Raw genomic sequence first — 20,911 nt, 5'->3', positions numbered from 1 at the left:
CCATTTAAAAGGTCATTCAATAACAGCGTTCCCTGTTTTTTTTCACACCAAGGGCCCTGTTTACTAAGGTACGCTAGCGTTTTTAGTGCGCTAACGCTACAGACATCCATAGGAATATATGGGTGTCTTTAGCGTTAGCGCGGCTTAGTAAACAGGGCCCCCAAAATGTGCCTGTTTGGAGCCTATTGTAAAAGATGTCCTATATTTTAGGCGCAGGCACTAAACACTTGCCAGAGAGCTGGTGGAAATGCTTATACCTAGACTGTGAAAGCACAAACATAGGGGTAGATATTCATTTGACAGTGGTCTGTGGCTTTTTTATCTGCCACCTGATTTATTATTATTACTAATCATTTCTATAGCACTATTAGACGTAGTCAGCTCTGTACACATTATATGCAGGTACTTTCTCTGTCCCTAGAGGGTCACAATCTAAATTTTTGTACCTGGAACAATGGAGGGTTAACTGACTTGCCCAAGGTCACAAGGAGCTGCAGCAGGAATTGAACTCAGGTTGCCAGGCTCAAAGCCCACTACACTAACCATTAGGCCACTCCTCTAATCCAGGTTTATGTCCAGATATTCAATGCTGAGCCATGTTCAGTCACTGGCATTGACTATCTACGCATACGTAGCTGGATCAAACCTAGCAATATTAAGTACTTAAGTGGCTTAGATGAAGCACTTAAAAATAGGACTGTGCTTTATGCAGTTCTATTTATTCAGTTTTCCTAGTTGGTTAAGTGCTGAATATTAGTACTTAACTTGCTAAGTGTTGACTCCGCCACTGGAACACCCACAGAGTAGCCGGGTTTGGCTCAGGCAGTAACCGGATATTTTCAGTGGCACTGTCCAGTTAGGTGCTGTTAAATATGTCCAGTTTGCCCCGGACAAGCAATTTCAACAGCCAGGAGTTATTTCTAGCTGTTTAAATCACTTTGAACATTGACCCCATAGATTATAGTATTTTACAATCTACGCATATAACTTTGCACCCTGCCCACACTGCTCCCAAACTTGGCATATGTGTACACCTGCAGAGTACACACCATGGAAGATATAGTGCTTAGCTAGATTAGTGCCATTTACATTCATTATGGACTAAATTCTATAAATGGTGCAGAAAAAGTAATGCACTAACCGCCATTCTATAGGCGGCATTGAAAGTTAGGTGCTGTTTATAGAACACACTTAGCGCCGGGATTGGTGCCTAACTTTAGATGTGAGGATTTACAGCAAGTAAACCCTGTTGTACATAAGTACATAAGTAATGCCACACTGGGAAAAGACCAAGGGTCCATCGAGCCCAGCATCCTGTCCACGACAGCAGCCAATCCAGGCCAAGGGCACCTGGCAAGCTTCCCAAATGTACAAACATTCTATACATGTTATTCCTGGAATTGTGGATTTTTCCCAAGTCCATTTAGTGTAAATCCTCGTGTCTAAATTAGACACGGATCCCCCTTATTCTATAACAGCACGCATAAGTTGTAGGAATGCCCCTGATCCGCCCATGACCCTTCTGTGGCCATGCCCCCTTTTTGGAGCTGCATGTAAAATTCACAGGTGAGTCCCTATGACTAAAAATACGCACATAAATTTCAATGAATGACAATTAGTGCTAATAATTAGTAGAACCCAATCATCAGTGCTAATTGGCTCGTTATTCAATTAAATTGCATGTGCACCCCAATTTGTGCACACAATTTTAACTGCCAAAACTTATCTGACTGGTACATAAAAGAATTTTCAGTCTTCGGGGGCACGCCCAGCCACAGCAGCGTACCAAAGGCGGGGCGGTGGGGGCGGTCCACCCCGGGTGCACGCCGCTGGAGGGGTGTAGAGAGCAGCCGCGCGTCTGTCAGCTCCGCTGGTTCCCTGCTCCCTCTCCCAGCAGCCAACAATGCACCCGGGGGGGGGGGGTCATTGCGCCAGGAGGGGGGGTTGTGCTGCACCCGGGGGGGGGGGGGGTGTGCATCGTCGATCTGCCCCGGGTGGCAGCCGACATAGGATCGTCACTGCCCAGCCAGTTGGGTTTTTGGGATACCCACAATAAATATGCATGAGACAGATTTACAGGAATTTCCTCCAGTGTATTCAGATGTATTTCATGCATGTTCACAGTGGATATCCCCAAAACCTGACTGGCTAGGTGTACCCCAAGGACTGGGTTGAGAAGCAGTGCTTCAGAGAATAGGCTGCTATCAGGCGCTTTCTGGGCACCTATTTCTAGGCATCCTGTTATAGAATTGCTGTTCATGGGGGTCATTCTGTAAGGAGCCAGCTACATTTAAGTGACAAGTATGCATGACAATGCTGGTATTCTACTCATTACCCTCAATGTTCAGCTGGCGGCAGGCAGCGTGGTTTGCTGCCGCTGCCAGCACTCACCCTGGATATTCAATACTGGGCTGAATCCAGTGACCAGCTTTGAATATCTGATTTCAGTTTTGGCCTCGGTAACTTAGGGGCCCTTATACTAAGCCGCGTGGGCTCCTATGCGTGCACAATGTGCACCAATTTGGAACTACCACCCGGCTACTGCATGGCCCAGGTAGTAATTACATTTTGTGCGCGTGTCCAATAGGCACGCCGGAAATTTTTCAGCGCGCGGCATTAACCAGGCGGTAATCAGCATTTTACGTGCACTGATGATTACCACCCAGTTAACGCGTGAGACCTTACCGCTAAGTCAGTGGGTGGCTGTAAAGTCTCAGGCCCAAAATGGATGTGCACCAATTTTCATTTTGTCGCATGGCCATTTTCGGCCTTTTTTGCAGGTGCACTGAAAAATGAACCTGCGCGTGTCCAATATATGTGTCTACACCAACACTGGCCACTTTTCGGTGCACCTTAGTAAAAGGACCCCTTCACTGACTAAGCAAACATTCAGTGATAGCTGGTTAAGTTAATAGCAGTTAAAGATAGGCCTGCTATTTAAGCGGCCTATCTGATCTGCTCAACTTAGCCAGTTTAGTGCTGAATATTCACACATAGCTGGCTAAGTTGCGCGACATAGCCCGTTAGCTGCTAATGTTCAGTGGAAATTACCAGCTATCTCATGCTGAATATGAGCACTTTTACATTCAGGTATACTGGATATTTCTCTGTCCCAGGAGGGCTCACAATCTAAGTCTGTACCTGAGGCAATGGAGGGTTAAGTAACTTGCCCAAGATCACAAGAAGCAGTAGTGGGATTTGAACCAGCCACCTCTAGATTGCAAGACCAGTGCTCTAACCACTCCTCCACTCCTTGTGGTGGTATCAGTCCCTTAAAGCTTAAGTTAAAGGTTCTATAACATGCTATATATATCCCTAATAATTAGGTTCAAAGTGGGAAAACAAAAGAGTAACTTGATTCACCAATCAGGAAGAGTAGAGAAAATTGTGTAAAATTCAAAGTAGATATACAAAACAGATTATTCCGGTAAGTACTTCAAGAACAGATAAGATTTCAATAATTTCCTAAAACAAAAGCAAAAAGATAGGCACCTGCTTCTCTTTATATAATCCTAGCATAAGTGGCATATGTATGTGTTTGCACTTATGCCACTGAGCTAGTGTAAGTGTCATACCTATGTGCTGGAAATGCATGCGCCCAATTGTGAAATACACACTACGCAAGAAATGCATATTTACAGAACAACACTTGGGTGGAATTCTGGTATATATGCACACGTGTGCATGCATATTCTAGTATTGTCAACATGTATGTAATAATAAGTAGAAAAGCAGACCAAAAACAGTGAAACACTATGCAGATTTATTAACTCAAATACCCAATGTGGCCACGTTTCGCCCTTAGGCTGCATCAGGGGCAGATACTAACAAACAAGCAAATGTAATAATTAATATTAGTCTAAATAATCTAAACCATTAAAAATGATAATAATAGAAAAAATCCAAATCACACAACAGTGATAAAACAGACAAATCTTGGAATATAAATCATTTCACCATACAGTAAACAGTGTGAAAAAAAGATCAATAAAACATTAAAATAATTAACAAACTTAATGTCATTAAAATACATAAAAAGTGTCAAAAGGGTTTACATCATGCAGTTCTTGTAGCAGTGTGAATAAGTACCGAAAGGGACCACATACCTATAGGGGATACAGGACAAACATTCCCCTAATAGCTATAACTTGTCTGTATAGCACTTCACTGTTTTTGGTTTGCTTTTCTATTTATTATTTCTTCTGGTTGCAGATCATCACCTCTTTGCTGTTGCTGATTGAAACATTTACATAAGCCATGCATACACTGTACAGAATTGTTAGTACCTTCATTACAGAATTACCCCCTTCGGGAAATATTATCTATAGTTCACCTAAAGTTGGGCACCAAGATGATGTGCGCTGAGCATGAATTCTGTATCGGCAAGTGTGTGCACAATTATCTTTATAGAATAGTAGCATGTCCACAGTTATGTGCCTAACTTATGCATGAGCACTTACACTAGCTAAATGGCTGCTTTGTTGTTTTTTATCTACTGTTTTGTAAGCAGTTGTGTGCCTTTTTGTTTTTTTTGTTTTGTACTGGTGAAAGACAGGCAAGTTCTGCAGCACTCCAGGAAACCTGTCTGTCCCTAGTGATAGAAAACAGAATATTGAAGCACCACCTCCTACTGGCAGCAATGCATTTGGAGGACTCCTGCTCAGCTTAGAGGGAACAGAACCCAGGTCCACGCCTTCTTGCAGTTATGCACTATAGAAACTGTGTGCACATTTTGTAGAATACCAACTAAAGGCTATTATGTGCATAACTGCTAATTAGTGCCAATTAGCATCAAAAATAGGCTGTTAAGGCTAATTAGCATCTAATTATTCAGTTATGTTACCTGTATAACTGATATTATTCCAAAACTTGGGTGTGCAACTGTGCGTACTGAGCATTAAGTTGGCCGTGCAACTTTATAGAATGATGGGGATAATGTCTACATAATTGATGCGGATACCAAGATGCAGGAGAACTTGCATTAGACTACATATGGATCCTAGTTTGCAGACTAAATTTATTAAAATTTCTATACCGCTTAACTTACAATAGCAAGATCCCAGCGGTGTACAGACAAACACGAAAAGGAACGCCATTTAAAATAGGACAGACTCAATCATGGTAGACCAGTCAATGCCATACATACAGACCCAACTCAAATACTAACATAAAATAGTAAGCTTTTAACAAACATTTAAAATGCACCAGAGACTGAACTTCCTGTAACAATTGTGGCAGAATGTTCCACAGGACTGGTGCTAAATAAAAAAAAAGTGCCTTTCCTTGTGGACCTCAAACATGTTTCTTTAACCGGGGAACCTCTAAAAGCATTTTATCCTGTGAACGCAATGACCTTGTTGGTTGATATTGTCATACTAAAGTAGCAAGCATTATAGGTACTTTTTCAGAAACTGCCCTATGAGTTAATACCATCACCTTAAACTGTTTTCTATAAAATACCAGAAACCAATGATCTTATATGTAAAATGGAGTGACATGTTCACACTTAGCAGCCCCTCCCTAGCATCCTAATTGCTGTGTGTTGGAGTGTTTGAAGTTTCTTAAGATTCTCGTAACCTTGAATAGCGTGCTGTCATATAGAGTAGTGAATCCCCGCTGAACCATCGCATCAACATGGCAGATAAGCAATATTTAGACATTCTTATTTCGACCTTCTTGCTTTATATTATATTCTGTGCTGATACTTTCTTTGATATTTCGGTATTACTGTACTATATTTAGTACACATTTTGGTAAGCATCTCTATACGTTTTTTTAAAAGCAATGGATTCTCAAGAGATATTTAAAAGAGAGAGTAAAAGTTAGGGCTAGGGCTTTTCAGCTTGGAGAAGAGATGGCTGAGGGGAGACATGATAGAGGTATATAAAATAATGAGTGGAGTGGAACGGGTGGATGTGAAGCGTCTGTTCACGCTTTCCAAAAATACTAGGACTAGGGAGCATGCGATGAAACTACAGTGTAGTAAATTTAAAACAAATCGGAGAAAATGTTTCTTCACCCAACGCGTAATTAAACTCTGGAATTCGTTGCCGGAGAACGTGGTGAAGGTGGTTGGCTTGGCAGAGTTTAAAAAGGGGTTAGACGGTTTCCTAAAGAACAAGTCCATAAACCACTACTAGATGGACTTGGGAAAAATCCACAATTCCAAGAATAACATGTATAGAATGTTTGTACGTTTGGGAAGCTTGCCAGGTGCCCTTGGCCTGGATTGGCCGCAGTCGTGGACAGGATGCTGGGCTCGATGGACCCTTGGTCTTTTCCCAGTGTGGCATTACTTATGTAACAGGATGCTTTAAAACTAGTGTTAGTATGACCACCATGACTACTGACAATGCTGTATTCTAATTATCATTCACGTTACTGCTAGTTACTGTAAGTAACTGAGGATAACATCATGAAAGTTTTGCAAGAATTGCTCGCTCTACTATGAGCATGTTTTGTCTGTCTAGATATACAACAAATGCTGGAAAATCAAAAGAGGTGTCGATATTGCTCAAGGACAACCGAGACCTACAGAACTTCTTGCAAAACTGCCAAGAGGTAAAATATACTATCAGAAAGCGTGCAACAGAGTGTGAGGGGAAGCTTTGTAGTGCAATTACTAAATGTTCTTTAAATCCTTTTTACTTTGCAGCTCACATTCTGGATCAATGAAAAAATGTTGACAGCTCAGGATAAGTCCTATGATGAAGCTCGTAACCTCCACAGTAAATGGCTGAAACATCAGGCTTTTATGGCAGAACTTGCATCTAACAAGGGATGGCTGGACACTGTTGACAAGGTAAATCATTACAGGGATTAGTCTTAGTGTTCCACACATCATTACTTATAGATACACCCCCTATAAATTTACCAAAAATCGCATTCACAATTTAATTGAATAATGAGCCAATTGGTGCCTATAATTGGCTTTTTAACAAGCAATTATTGGTGCTAATTTGAATCAGTTAAGATGTATGTGCATAAAAATAGGCACATGATCCATGCCTAAATTTTATGTATCCCCAAAAAGGCATGGAAATGGGAGGATTATGGGTGGTTCAGGGCAGATCATAGGCGTGGTTTTAGGTTACATGCGCAATTGTAGAATAAGTGAGTTCTGCTTGTAAATTTAGGTAGGGGCATTTGCACCACATCTTTGTTGGTACAAATGGACGTACCTAAATTTATGCATGGCCTCTGGGACTTAAGCGCTATTCTATAAACCAGCCTAACTTTAGGCACGGCTTATGGAATAGTACTTAAGTTTTTTGTGTGTCAATTGTTTAGGCATGATTTATAGAATTCACCCCACAGTGTAAGGTAGATGAGTAGATAACAAGACATGAGTAAGACTGACAATTCCAGCCCAGAGGAAGAAGAGTTACAGCGTGAAATTCATAGTCTTTTCATCCAGTTTCCATATTAATATGGAAGTCATTTCCATGAGCTCACTTGTTGGTTCCTTAAGAATTTGACTTGAATTTTGATAAGGAAAAGCTGCTTTTTGATATGTTCTTCCAATTCCATGAATACAAGGCCAGTTGTTGACTTAAGGTGTAGGTCCTATTTAATCTCAACACCACAGCATTAATTATTTTAAATCATTGTTTATGGAGTGATATGGATCACATGGAAGCCAATTCTTTTAAAGGGCACCTACAATAAGTCATCTTCAATGCACCTTCTTTATATAGAAAAGTACATGCATATTTTCTTTATATAATTCTGACATAACATGACCCGCCTAGCCCCTCCCAAGAGTCTATGGGGATGGGGCAGGGATGGGTACAGAGCCCCGTGTCATTCTCTACTTTGAAGGTTGTTAATGAATTGGACAGTTATTTATGTTTGAGTGATACAGACAATAGTGTTTTATTTTTTGGAAAAACAAGCAACAGTTTTGGCCACAACTGGCAAAATTTGCACGGGGAATCCTGTGCATTTCTGTTAGCAGTACATCTTCTGAGAAGACATTTTCTATTGCAGGAGAACTGAACTGAATCCTGAGATTGTTGATGATTTATTATTCATCCACAAATTACAAAATCATAACAGTGCTTCATAGGGCATATTTCTCCCCTGCTAGGGCATGCAGAACAGGTTGTAACCCTGGACATGTTAACAGACTGAATTAGGATTCCTTGAAGTAGTAGAAGTCAGCTATTGTTGGGGTTGGATGGGTAGAGGGTGGTGGTGGTGATGGAGTTATTATAGTTTCTCATTGTTATTATTGTTTTCTATTTGTAATTTTTAAACAACAGTTTTACAGGATATTGTTCCTTTTTGTATGTGTTCGAGGCTTCAGCAGATGAGGACTGAGCTCACAGGGCGGGGACAGAGACGGGGCCTGTGGGGATGGGGTGTGGACGGAGAAAGAGCCCACGGGGATGGGGCAAAGAAGGGGACAGAGCCCGTGGGGTCTGGGACAAACTTTGTCCCCCATGTCATTCTCTATCACATATCCCATTGAACTTTGTTTCTATCTTATTACAAGGAAGGGAAACAGTTAGCACAGCAAAAACCAAAGTTTAAACCAACTATTGAGGAGAGACTGTCTGAACTCCACCGACTCTGGAATGAATTGGAGTCCACAACTAATGATAAAGCCCAGAAGTTATTTGATGCTAACCGGTCAGAGCTGTATTCACAAAGCTACTCCGATCTCCACAAGTGGATACATGAACTAGAGCTACAACTGGCATCCGATGACTACGGAAAAGATCTGACAAGTGTCAATCTACTTCTGAATAAGCATAAGGTAAGCAAGATAGATAAAATCCTTATAAGACATGAGCATCATAATGGGGTTCTTTTGTATATGCTCTGCAGATTGGCTGTAAACATATACTCTATGTGGAGGGGCATTTTCGGTATAATGTCTAAGTCTGATTTTGCACATTTTGCAAAAAATGTCCATAATCTGAATAAGAAAGAAGGTCATTTTCAAAAAAGAAAAACGTCTATCTTTTGTTTTTGAAAATACTGTTTCTAACAAGGTTTTGTGCTTTGGACATTTTGTTTTTTGGTCCATTTTTTGAGAAAAAAAAGCATAGAAGCATAGAAGAAAAGCATAGAAAATCAATCCATTGGGATGTAGGATGGACCAGCATTTTTAGTAGCCTGGTCCCCCAGACAACCCAGGAGATAAATGGGGCACCCTAGGGGGCACTGCAGTGGACTTCAAAAACATGCTCCCAGGTACACATCTCACCATTGCTCCCTTATCTTGTCTGCTGAGCCCCCCAAAACCACTGCCCACAACTGCACACCAGTACAATAGCCCTTATGTGTGAAGGGTACAGTGGGTTTCTGGTGCATTTTGGAGGGCTCAGCTTCCCCCACAAATGTGACAGGTAGAGGGAGATAAGGAGCTGAGTCCCCCACTCCATGGTGTACTGCACTGACCACTACACTACTCCAGGGACCTGCATACTACTACTACTACTACTACTATAAATCACTTCTATAGCGCTACCAGTCGTACGCAGCGCTTTACAATTGAACATACTGCTCTAATAGACCTGGCTCTAACATCTGAGGCTGCCATAGAGGCTGGTAAGTCATATTTTTATTCACATTTGAGGGGGGTGGGAGGGGGTCAGTGACCACTGGGGGGGTATTGAGGGGGTCACCCCTGATTCCCTCCAGTGGTCATTTGGTCATTTAGGACAACCTTTTGTGCCTTATTCGTTATAAAAACAGGTCTAGCTCAAAATTTCTTAGTTTTGTCCTGGACGGTTTTGTTTTGCTCCATTATGGCTGAAAAATGTCCAAGTCTTAGGAAAACCCAAATCCCACCCTTAACACACCCTCTTGTGTTTTGAACGCACTTCTGACGGACTTCATAGGAAAACTTCTAAAAATTGGTTTCAAAAATATCAATTTGGACGTTTTTGTGAGAAAAACGTCCAAATGCTGCTTTATGCCACTTTATAGATGTTTTTCTCTTTCAAAAATAAGCTCCATAGTTTCAGAAATGGGGAGCTAGGTTTGATTCCCCCTGTGACTGAGGTACAATTATATAGATTGTGAGCTCACTAGGGACAGAGAATTTACCTGCATATAATAAATGCCACTGAACTTAGACGTAAGGCTTTTTTAAATCTAAAGTCTAGAGAGGTGGCTTTGGGAGCAAGCTTTTTCTTAAAATGTCCTTGCAAATGCATTATCACCATTCAAGGGAAAAAAGTATGCTTTCTGGGAATCTATGCAATTAAAAATTTTTCTTGTAGGACAATGTTAAGTGAAGTTTCAAAGTTTAAAACTGATTATACGCAGAAAGGCGGTATATCAAATCCATGACCTTAAATGGAGCTTTTTGAGATCCCCTTTTCTTTGTAAGGAGCCCCTGAAGCCAAAACAAGCAGAATAACATAAAGAAGACCAGTATGACCATTCTTAGAATAATAAAATGGGATCTCAGATGACCATTAATAGAGTTGTAAGTTGAAGAATGTCAAAAAAAGTGACAAGTCTGCAGGAAATTCATTGCTTTTTGTTTCTAATTCCAGTAGCCAGTTGTGATGTCACTGACATGTGCTTGTGGCCCTGATACAAAAATAATATAAAGTAATAAATCTTAAATGTAATCAATAGAAGCATCTGGTCGACTGTCTGAAATGAACTGTAGTACTGCTATGGAAGCATACAAGGCCTTTTTACTGTGTCACACATCATTTCATGCAAGTAGCACTTTAACAGTGTTGTTTTTACATATCTATTCTAAGTACTGAGGGAAAGGGAAATGGGACTTGATATACCGCCTTTTTGAGGTTTTTGCAACTACATTCAAAGTGGTTTACGTATATTCAGGTACAGTAATACCTCGGTTTTCGTTGACTTCGGTTATCGTCGTTTTCGGTTTTCGTCAATTTTTTTGCAAAACATTTGTCTCGGATTTCGTCGGCGTGCCCACGTGACCTCATGGCTAATTTTGCAAAAACAAAGGGCGAACCACGCGTTCTCCTGTTCAGTGTGGCGTTGCTTCTCGTCTAGCCAAACAATTCCATGTTAAATGTTCATTTATTCTTTACATTAGTCTTTGCCTCGGTTTTCGTCGGTTTTGGATTTCGCCGATTGTTTTCGGACGGATTATCGATGAAAACTGAGGTATCACTGTACTTATTTTGTACCAGGGGCAATGGAGGGTTAAGTGACTTGCCTAGAGTCACAAGGAGCTGCAGTGGGAATTGAGCTCAGTTCCCCAGGATCAAGGTCCACTGCACTAACCACTAGGCTACTCCTCCACTCAGGGGCCCTTTTACTAAGCCATGTAGGCACCTACGCATGCCCAATGTGCACCAAATTGGAGTTACTGCCAGGTTACCGCTTGGCCCTTGCAATAATTTCAATTTTGGCATGTGTCCGCTATGCGCATCTGTTTCATTTTGCAGCATGTCCATTTTCGGTATAAAAAAGGCATTTTTTGTAGGTGCGCTAAAAAATAATTCTGCATGCGCCCAAAACATGCGTCTACACTACCGCAGGCCATTTTTTTGAGTGCACCTTAGTAAAAGAACCCCTGAAACTTTTAGATCATATAGCATCTGTTGTAAGTCCTAAGATTTCTTTTCCTGGACCTAAGATGCAGGTCCTAGATCCCAAGCTGTTCTAGATTCTAGGATGTTATTTTAAAGAAAAGTACGTCAGTTACATTTCTTTCATTTATGCTCAATAACATTTAAGGTGACCGATGTATTTGCAGAGAATGGAGGATCAAGTGTGTGTACGGAAGAGAGAAATGGAAGAGCTGTTGTCTCAAGCTCCTCCTCTCACAAAAGAGGGTGCGGACGTGGTTGATAGCAAAGAACCAAATATTGAAAGATTTGTACAAGTTCAGGAGTCTTTAAGAGACAGAAGAAATAAACTGCAATCAACCAAAGCATTGTACCAGTTTTACAGAGATTTGGAAGATGAAACTGTGAGCAAAATTTTTATTTTAAATTTATTGCAATCTTGAAAAGGGCAATTTTCAAAGCAAATTTGTTAAGTAGAAAACATTTTACTCACTTACATGACCTGTTTGAAAATTGCTCACCCTCTCTATGGCTGATGTTCATGCATCGAACCCACGGAATATTAGCTGCATTAAGAAGAAGCATTACAGTGGGCATGAGAAGGATAAGGAGAAAACTACTCACATAGATTATGTGTTCAAATCTGTGTGCATAATTTTGGGGCAAAATTCTACTAATAAAAATTAGTTGCTAGCATTCTCACTCTGTACCGTGGACAATTTTCAGAGTGAAAGCTGGTCTGCATTTTTCTTTTCAAAATTGGTACAAAGACCACTTGTAAATAATATGCAGTATTTCCACCAGTATGGGTAGCGTAAAAATTGTGAAATATAATATTATAAACATGACTCATATTTTTGCCACACATTTATTTCTCCTTACGCTTTTATGCCTAAACATACTGTTTTGGAATACTGGTTTGGCAGTTGGATGAAATTGGAATAATTGTACCTAATGATGAGGGCATCAGCCAGTCAGATGCTTTCATCATATATTATACATAATGCTTTGTCATATTATGCATCCATAAATGTCACAAAACATCTTATGATTTAAAATGCTCATGAGGTGCCCATATTTTCCATGGCTTATGGCTCTGAAAATATAAGACTAATCAAAGTGTTATTTGGGGGGGGGGGGGGGGGTAATTCCTAACATGTATTGAAGGAATTCTGCACAATTTTTGCTTCTTAACATATGTAAAACAGCAAAATTGTGTGTTATTTCACCACAGGTTACATAATAATGACATGCAAAGTATGCAAATGCATGCAAAACACCTCATGCAAAACACCTCATTGTTATGTAAACTGAACAACACAGTTTCTGTTGAATTTCGCAAGCTGTGTTATTCCAGAAAAAATAATGCGTTTATTTTCCTGCCCCAGGATCATCAAACCACTAACATATAACCTGATGCTCCTAGGGGTCATCTTTAAGAGGCTGGAGCTGCACAAAATAGAAGAGTTCTCCTAGGGTTTCCCTCCATTCAACAAAGACCCCCCCCCCCCCTTCCAAGGATACTTCTCAATTCTATCAGACCCCCTCTGCCAAAGATTCACAAGTGGCCAAATGATTAAGCCCCGGATCCCCTCAAGATCCTCTCCTCTGTATAGGGTTACCATATGTCCGGTTTTACCCAGACGTGTCCTCTTTTTGAGGACAATGCGGGACGTCCTGGTGGGTTTTTCCAGCATGCCTGTTTTTTCCGGGTTTGCGGGCAAACGGGCAGGCTGGCTGTCAGGTTGAGGCTGGTGCTGGTACTGGCACTGGTGGGCCTAAGGGTATCCTCCCCTCCCGTACCTTATTGTGTCTTGGTGGTCTAGTGGCCTCTTTGGGGCAGTAAGGGACTCTACTCTTTCCTGCTCGGCGATGCTGCTCCCGCTCGCTGCCAGCACCACTTTTATTTGGTATACATTTCACTCTAATAGTTCCAAACCAGATTTTGTAGTTTTTTAAACCTATTACCTTATTTAAAAATGTAGAAACCTAACACGATCAGCTTATATGTGAATATACCACATCATAGGGCCACTAGTGTCTATCATCGCACATTAGGCTTTGTAATCAAAACTTTGCAGTCTGGTACATATAGATAAAGAAAATAAGATGAACTTACCTTGCTCTTCTAAGTCTCTATATCACAGAGACTAATTTTCACTTCTTGTCGATGTTCACCGTGACTATCATTACAAAGCCTGTGTTCTGATAGACCTGGTTGTATTTTTCTTTTTTCAATTATTCAGTCCTTCAATAACAAAAATCCCAACTCGGATCCAAGTTTCACCACCTGAGTGGCTTCTTCAGGGGAAACTAGAAGAATTTTTTTTATTATTATTGAATAAAATACAAAAATCAAAATTTCTTTTAAGACATTTTCATAGAACTCATAGCAGGAATAGTCTTCATTTCTTCAAGATGGCACCTGAAATTCATTAGGATGCCGAGCCTTACTTTAAATCAGTGCCAGATTATTGATTAAATCAGACTGTATAGTTAGCCGCTTTAACATAACCAATCAGTTGCTGAATATTGGCTTAACTAGGTGTTTATTGGCCAAATCAATACCAGATATTCAATGCCAGTTGCCAGAAATGGCCTAGCATTGAATATCCGGGTTTAACGCCAGCAGCGGACAGTCAAAGGACAGCCTGTCGCTGGTTGAATATTGGGTTGAATATTTACTCATGAGATGTTTCAAAGTAACTGTATTTACTGTATGATCATTTTACAGCTCCATCATAGACCTATTTGCAGGCCAGATTTAATTATTGTATACCCAGCCATTTAATTGTTATAGAGAAAAATAAAAGTGGTCCCGTTATTTTGAAATATGGTGTATGTAATGCAGCAGCTGGCTCGACTTGTTTTAACATTGTTTTGTTTCATGTTCAGTTGTGGGTGCAGGAAAGATTGCCTCTAGCTGAATCTACAGACTATGGAAATAATCTTCAAACTGTACAGTTACTTATGAAAAAGAATCAGGTTAGTCAATATTGTTCTGTTTTTTGGAGTTTTACCTGTAATTTCTTTTTTTTTTTACTACTGTAGATAAGCAGATGTACTATATATTTTATGTACTGCTTAAACAGTTTAAGAAATAATATGATATTGCTTCTTGACTGGGGTATTGGTGAGTGCTGTTGCTATAAAGAAAATGGAAAAGGGACTAATATTCAAATGTACATATCCTAATGAGATCTGCTGTTCTATATGTTATTTTCATTTTCAAAAGCTGGTGACATCACAGTTATTTCCTAAATTTATGTAATAGGATTTTCTCTTCATTTTAGTGATAACTATATTATACTGTTATTCCTGGCTATGTACCAGTAATTCTTTTTGTTACTCTGCTTTTAACCTTTTTAAGGGACTAGGTGGGTAATAAGTCCCACAAGATAAGAGAGGTATATTTAAGGGTATAGTTATCAGTGTGGGCTAGTGTTAAGATATTTTATTTTACCACAAACTCATGCTATTTGAGCATAGGTCCCATTTTATACAATGAGACCTAGTTACTAATAACTGAGAACAGTGCTGGCCCAAGGTAAGATACCACCTGAGGCGGAGCTAAGATGCTGCCTCCCCTCACCCCCCCCCCACCCCCCCGTGTTTCAAACCCAGCAGCAGCAGTGATTCTCATACGCTGCCCTGCCGCTGGCAACCACCTTTTTCCTTTACTTCAGCTGCCTGAGCCTCTGATGAAACAGGAAGTTACATCAGAGGGGTGGCCGCAGTAAAGGGAAGGGGCAGGTGCCAGCGGCAGGGCAGCGTATGGGAATCACTGCTACTGCCGGGTTTGGAACGTAATGAAACAGGTAAATGCCATGAACGGAGTGGAGGAAGGAAGGGGGAGATGCCGCTCCCCAAAACGTGGGGAGATGCCGCTCCCTGAAGAATACCGCCTGAGGCCCCTGCCTCAGGTGGCCTAATGGTCGGTCTGCTCCTGACTGGGATTAACAGTAAAATAGCACTTCTTCATGGTTGCCCACTTTGATAACTTCCCTCCTTGATTAAAGAAAAAAGAAAAAAATCTCTAGAAATCAAAATCACTGCTATATGTAATAAAAGTGAGCCAAGTATAGGGCAATCAAGCCATTGTGACATCACAGATGAGGCTGGCTCTTAGGCATTGGTGGAATGAGACATTATGACATCACAATATCAACTACAGTTCCCAGAGACTGAAACTCTTCACACTAAGGGGAGACGTTCTCAGCATTGACTACCATTAAGATGTGTTATTTTACCACGGGTCCCATTTTATACAATGAGATGTAGTTACTAATAACTGAGGTTAACAGTAAAATAGCACGTTTTAACAGCAGCCTGCATTGATAACTTCCTTGTTTAGTGGCATTAACTGGATAGTGCCACTGAATATTTCCTCTGATATGAATATTTCCAGCACTATCTGGACAGGGCAGGCAGTTCATGGGCGGAGCTTGGGTGGAACTGTAGGTTATCCAGCTAGAGACCATATTCAGACCAGATAAATCTAGGACTGCGAAAGGGCTTAATTCAGCAGGAACTGTTTCTTATGTATATCTTTGCAACATTATGTATGTCTGATAGTGCTGTAGAAGTGGTGTAGTAGTAGTAGTAAAACTAGGGATAGGGAGCCAGAAAACTTTCATTTCACGTCATTTGCTGTGTCATTTCTAGGAATGCTCATTTTGATCCTTTTTGTTGGCTATTTTCTCAGGAGCAAAATTGTTGAGTGTGCATTCCTTTCCTGATAGCAGAAAGTGTGCCCTTTCCAAATAGTGCAGAGGGCGCACTATTATCAGCAAATGAAAGCCACAAATTTTCTTGCTTATTCTGTTCATTTTCAGGTTTTACTTTTTAACAATTTTATTGATGACACAGCACAAACAATGCAAATTTTTTTCCCAGAATACGACATGAACTAATGAGCAACCTACAATCATGACAGAAGTATTAGTCATCACATTTCCCCCCATTAACTCCCAACTTATCCTCCCCTACCCGAACCTCTATATCCCCTCCCGCAGTCCCCCCTCTCTACCCCTCCTTGCACCCCTAATATTCTCCCCCCCTTACCTCCCCCCTCCCTTGTCCCCCCCATTCCAGGCAGCAGCATGTCTCCAATAGCCCATGGAGATTGACCTCTTCATTAACCAAGACCCTTAGTTATCTTCGCTGGGTCCAGGCTCAGCTGAATTAGAATGGAACTTTGGGCCCTAGGGGCCAGAGTATTAATATACGGTTCCCATACTAGGTAGAATTTACGCTGTGTTTTAGGTTTGTAGTATGAATCTCTCAACTCCAATAGCAGCAGCACATGCCACCTGTTGTGCCATTGCCAAAACGACGGAGATTCCAAATGTATCCAATTGACTAAAATGCATTTCTTCCCCATTATACACGCTTTATAGATTAGCAGATTATGGCAAACATCATTTTCAGGTTTTAATGACCTACAACAACATGGGATTTGTCATTGTAACGACAACCAATCCCTAGTAATAACATATAACCAGTTAATATTTATATAGAGAGAGGTCTATAGTCAAAAGGATTTATGTAGTTAGTTATGGCTAAAAACGTTGAGCCAGTCAACACATAGCTTTCTCAACATCTGGCCAAAGGTTAGGTGGATTGACAAGGGAGGAATAAGAAGCATTCCAGGGGTGTGTCTTAAACTCAATATGGGGCCCTTTTCCTAAGCCTCATAACAGGGCCGTGCCTAGGGTCTCTGGCGCTCCCCTGCAGCCTATCAGTTGGCGCCCCCCCTGCAGACTATCAGTTGGCGGCGGCGGCGGCGGCCCCCCCCCCCCCCCCGTGAAAATGATCGCTCACCACTTGCCACACTGACAGGAATTGTCAGCAATATTCTTAGAAACAAATTGCTATACATTGCAAAATAAGATAGCAGATGTAAATTCTCAAAGTGGACATATTCCAAACACTAAAGTGAAAATAAAATGATTTTTTTTCTACCTTTGTTGTCTGGTGACATTCTTTTTCTGATCATGCTGGCCCAGTATCTGATTCTGCTGCTATCTGTCCTCTTAACTCCGTTTCCAGGGCTTCCTTTCCATTTATTTCTTTCCTTTCCTCCTTTCTTCTTCATTTCTGGTCCTCAGCTTCTGCCTATTTTCTTCATCCATGTGCAGTTTTTCTCCTCTCTTCCTTTTCCCTCATTTCATCTCCTTCATCTCTCTTCCCTCCCCTCTATGTCCAGCAATTCCCCTCTCTCCCTGAGCCCTGCCCTCCCAATCCATGCCCATCCATGCTCCTCTGTCCCCTGCCCCCTCCATTCATCCTTTTCCAGCAATTCCCCTCTCTCCCTGAGCCCTGCCCTCCCAATCCATGCCCATCCATGCTCCTCTGTCCCCTGCCCCCTCCATTCATCTCTTTCCAGCAATTCCCCTCTCTCCCTGAGCCCTGCCCTCCCAATCCATGCCCATCCATGCTCCTCTGTCCCCTGCCCCCTCCATTCATCCTTTTCCAGCAATTCCCCTCTCTCCCTTCCATGACCCCCCCTCGCATCCATGCTCCTCTCTCTCCCATGTCCCAGCCTGGCCCGCCCTCTTCTCCCCCTCCTTCGCATCCATGCCCCCCCTTCGCATCCATGCTGTCGTTTCTCCCCTGCCCTCCCGCTCCCATTGTTCAACTGCCCACCCTCTTCTCTCCCCCCAACATCCCTTTTCTTTTTAAATTTACCTCCGTGGCGGCGGTTCCGGCAGCGCAGCGTCAGGGAAGGAGGCGGCGCTCCCGACGTCTAGCCTTCCCTTCGCTGTGTTCCGCCTTCTTCTGACGTCATCCTTGACGTCAGAAGAAGGTAGAACACAGCGGGGAAGGCTAGAGACGTCGGGAGCGCCGCCTCCTTCCCTAACGCTGCGCTGCCGGAACCGCCGCCACGGAGGTAAATTTAAAAAGAAAAAAAAAGAAACGGGATGTTGGGGGAGGGCGAGCGAGGTGAGCATGGTGCGGCGGCGCCCCCCAGAGGGAAGCGCCCCCCTGCCATGCTTACCTCGCTTACCGGGTTAGCACGGCCCTGCCTCGTAAGCGTCTTCACGCGCCCAATGCACGCCAAAATGGAGTTACCGCCCGGCTACCAAGTGGCTCTTGCAGTAATTTCATTTTTGGTGTGCGTCCATTACGCATGTCCGAAAAATAATTATTTTCGGATTCGCGTATCAGATGCATGCCAAGTGGTATTGGATGTGCATAGGTCAGTACTGCGTGAGACTTTCCTGCTAGGTCAATGGCTGGTGGTAAGGTCTCAGACCCAAAATGGACACGCAGCAATTTTCATTTTGTTGCATGTCCATTTTCGGCAAAAATTTTAAAAAGGCATTAAAGGCGGTTAGCTTAGCGGAGTTTCAAAAACGTTTTGAAGGCTTCCTAAAGGAAAAGTCCATTAACCATTAGGTAAGGAGTGGCCTAGTGGTTAGGGTGGTGGACTTTGGTCCTGAGGAGCTGAGTTTGATTCCCACTTCAGGCACAGGCAGCTCCTTGTGACTCTTAACCCTCCATTGCCCCATGTAAGCCACATTGAGCCTGCCATGAGTGGGAAAGTGCAGGGTACAAACATAACAAAAAAAAAAAAATGACCTTGGGGAAAATCCACTATTTCTGGGATAAACAGTATAAAATGTTTTGTACTTTTTGGGGATCTTGCCAGGTATTTGTGACCTGGATTGGCCACTGTTGGAAACAGGATGCTGGGCTTGATGGATCTTTGGTCTTTCCCAGTGTGGCAATACTTATGTACTTATGTGCTTATGCAGGTGCACTAAAAGATGATTCTGCTTGTGCCCAAAACACGCACCTACACTACCACAGTCCATTTTTCAGCGCACCTTAGTAAAAGGACCCCTAGGATAGTTGCAATATTCAACCACTATGCAGTTAGGTTTATCCATTTAAGCAAGACCACAAAAACAGTTGTCCTAACATAAGCAGATAACCTGCATGGATAGCATTAGTAGAAGAGGATAAGCCTTCTTTTAATCTTGTTAGGAAGACTGTCCTGCTGAATATCAGCCTCATATTGTATAAAGTACTCTCCTTATCTTTATCCTTCTATTCTTATAGAATATGAGGTACAGTATATGGGAGTAGTCATTTACATTTCTTCACAAATGCACATGGAATAAAATTCATATTGATTTTAAGGGGGCTTATAGTATTTTTTATGCTAGACTCTTCAGTCATAACAAGCCTAACTGGCAAGAGGACTTACTTATAACACCTTCTTACTCAGTGTTGGCTTGACTTAGGGTGACTTTTGAAGTTTATAGCGGGGGTTAGGAAGGGGGGAATTGAGATAATGGTTTTTAAATGAGGCAGAAAGGGGGATCAGCCCCTTCTCATTTTTTCTTTGTTGGGTGCCAGAAGGGAGGGAGTAGGGATCAGGACTTGAATGAAAAATAAACCTCCAAATGTGCCCTTCCTCAGTTGCCTGAAAGGAGATCAGGACTTGGCAGGGATATTTGGATTATTCTGTTGTGTGCTGGAGAGGAGGGGGGGGGGGGGGGGATCGATACTGAGAGGAGGATGGGTTTTGAGAGACCTTGTTTTTGTAACAGGGTTTGGGGGAGGGTAGTGGAGTGTGGCCAGACAGATGCTATTTGGCCACATTTACAGTTGGTTGTTGCTATTGCATTTTTTTTTGTTTCATTTGTACCCCGCTCATGGCAGGCTCAATGCGGCTTACATGGGGCAATGGAGGGTTAAGTGACTTGCCCAGAGTCACAAGGAGCTGCCTGTGCCTGAAGTGGGAATCGAACTCAGTTGCTCAGTTCCCCAGGACCAAAGTCCACCACCCTAACCACTAGGCCACTCCTCCATCATTGACTAAACATCATTGACTAAATTTAAAAACCTGCCCTAGGAGTGCCTTTGGCTGGCTCAGTTTCTGCCTGGCTAAATTTGTGCAGTCTGTGAACTGGACTAAATAAATAGAATTCTTTGATCTACGAGTGCACCATGCATTTTCACACATAGTAATAATATGTGAGTGACAGTATTCAGAATGGTTGTTCATATGCAATTTCTTGCTGCAGCCTCTACATAGCAACCAGAATCATGTCTTAAATGATAAGACCAATTTTTTAATGAAGACCACCACCACTGTTGGTAGCAATAGCAGGAGGACCCTTACAATCCCCTCAACCAGCAGCAGCAGCATTTTAACTACCATCAGCGATACCATCTCCATTAATATCAGCAACACCATCACTACTAGCAGTATCAACAACACCATCACCACCACAGTACTATCAGCAACACTGCCATCAGCATCACATTACCACTAGCACCACTACCAGCACTACTGTGAATAAAACCATCATCAGCATCAGTAACACCATCACTACCATCAATAAAACCATGAGAAACATCATCACCACTACCACAAA

General features: G+C 42.0%; 1 protein-coding gene across 2 annotated transcripts in view; it reads left to right on the top strand.

The window, feature by feature from the left end:
• The window catches only part of SPTB (spectrin beta, erythrocytic), a 239,980-nt gene that overhangs the window by 158,400 nt on the left and 60,669 nt on the right, over positions 1-20,911 (top strand). For both annotated transcript variants that reach the window (XM_030214005.1, XM_030214006.1), the window contains exons 18-22: positions 6,471-6,561; positions 6,656-6,802; positions 8,498-8,761; positions 11,708-11,923; positions 14,415-14,504. In XM_030214005.1, coding sequence (XP_030069865.1) covers positions 6,471-6,561; positions 6,656-6,802; positions 8,498-8,761; positions 11,708-11,923; positions 14,415-14,504 — 808 coding nt within the window. The remainder of the gene's footprint in view (positions 1-6,470; positions 6,562-6,655; positions 6,803-8,497; positions 8,762-11,707; positions 11,924-14,414; positions 14,505-20,911) is intronic.

Source organism: Microcaecilia unicolor, chromosome 9, assembly GCF_901765095.1.
Source record: "Microcaecilia unicolor chromosome 9, aMicUni1.1, whole genome shotgun sequence".
NCBI classification, from domain to species: Eukaryota; Metazoa; Chordata; class Amphibia; order Gymnophiona; family Siphonopidae; genus Microcaecilia; species Microcaecilia unicolor.
This window is presented reverse-complemented; position numbering and strand designations above follow the sequence as displayed.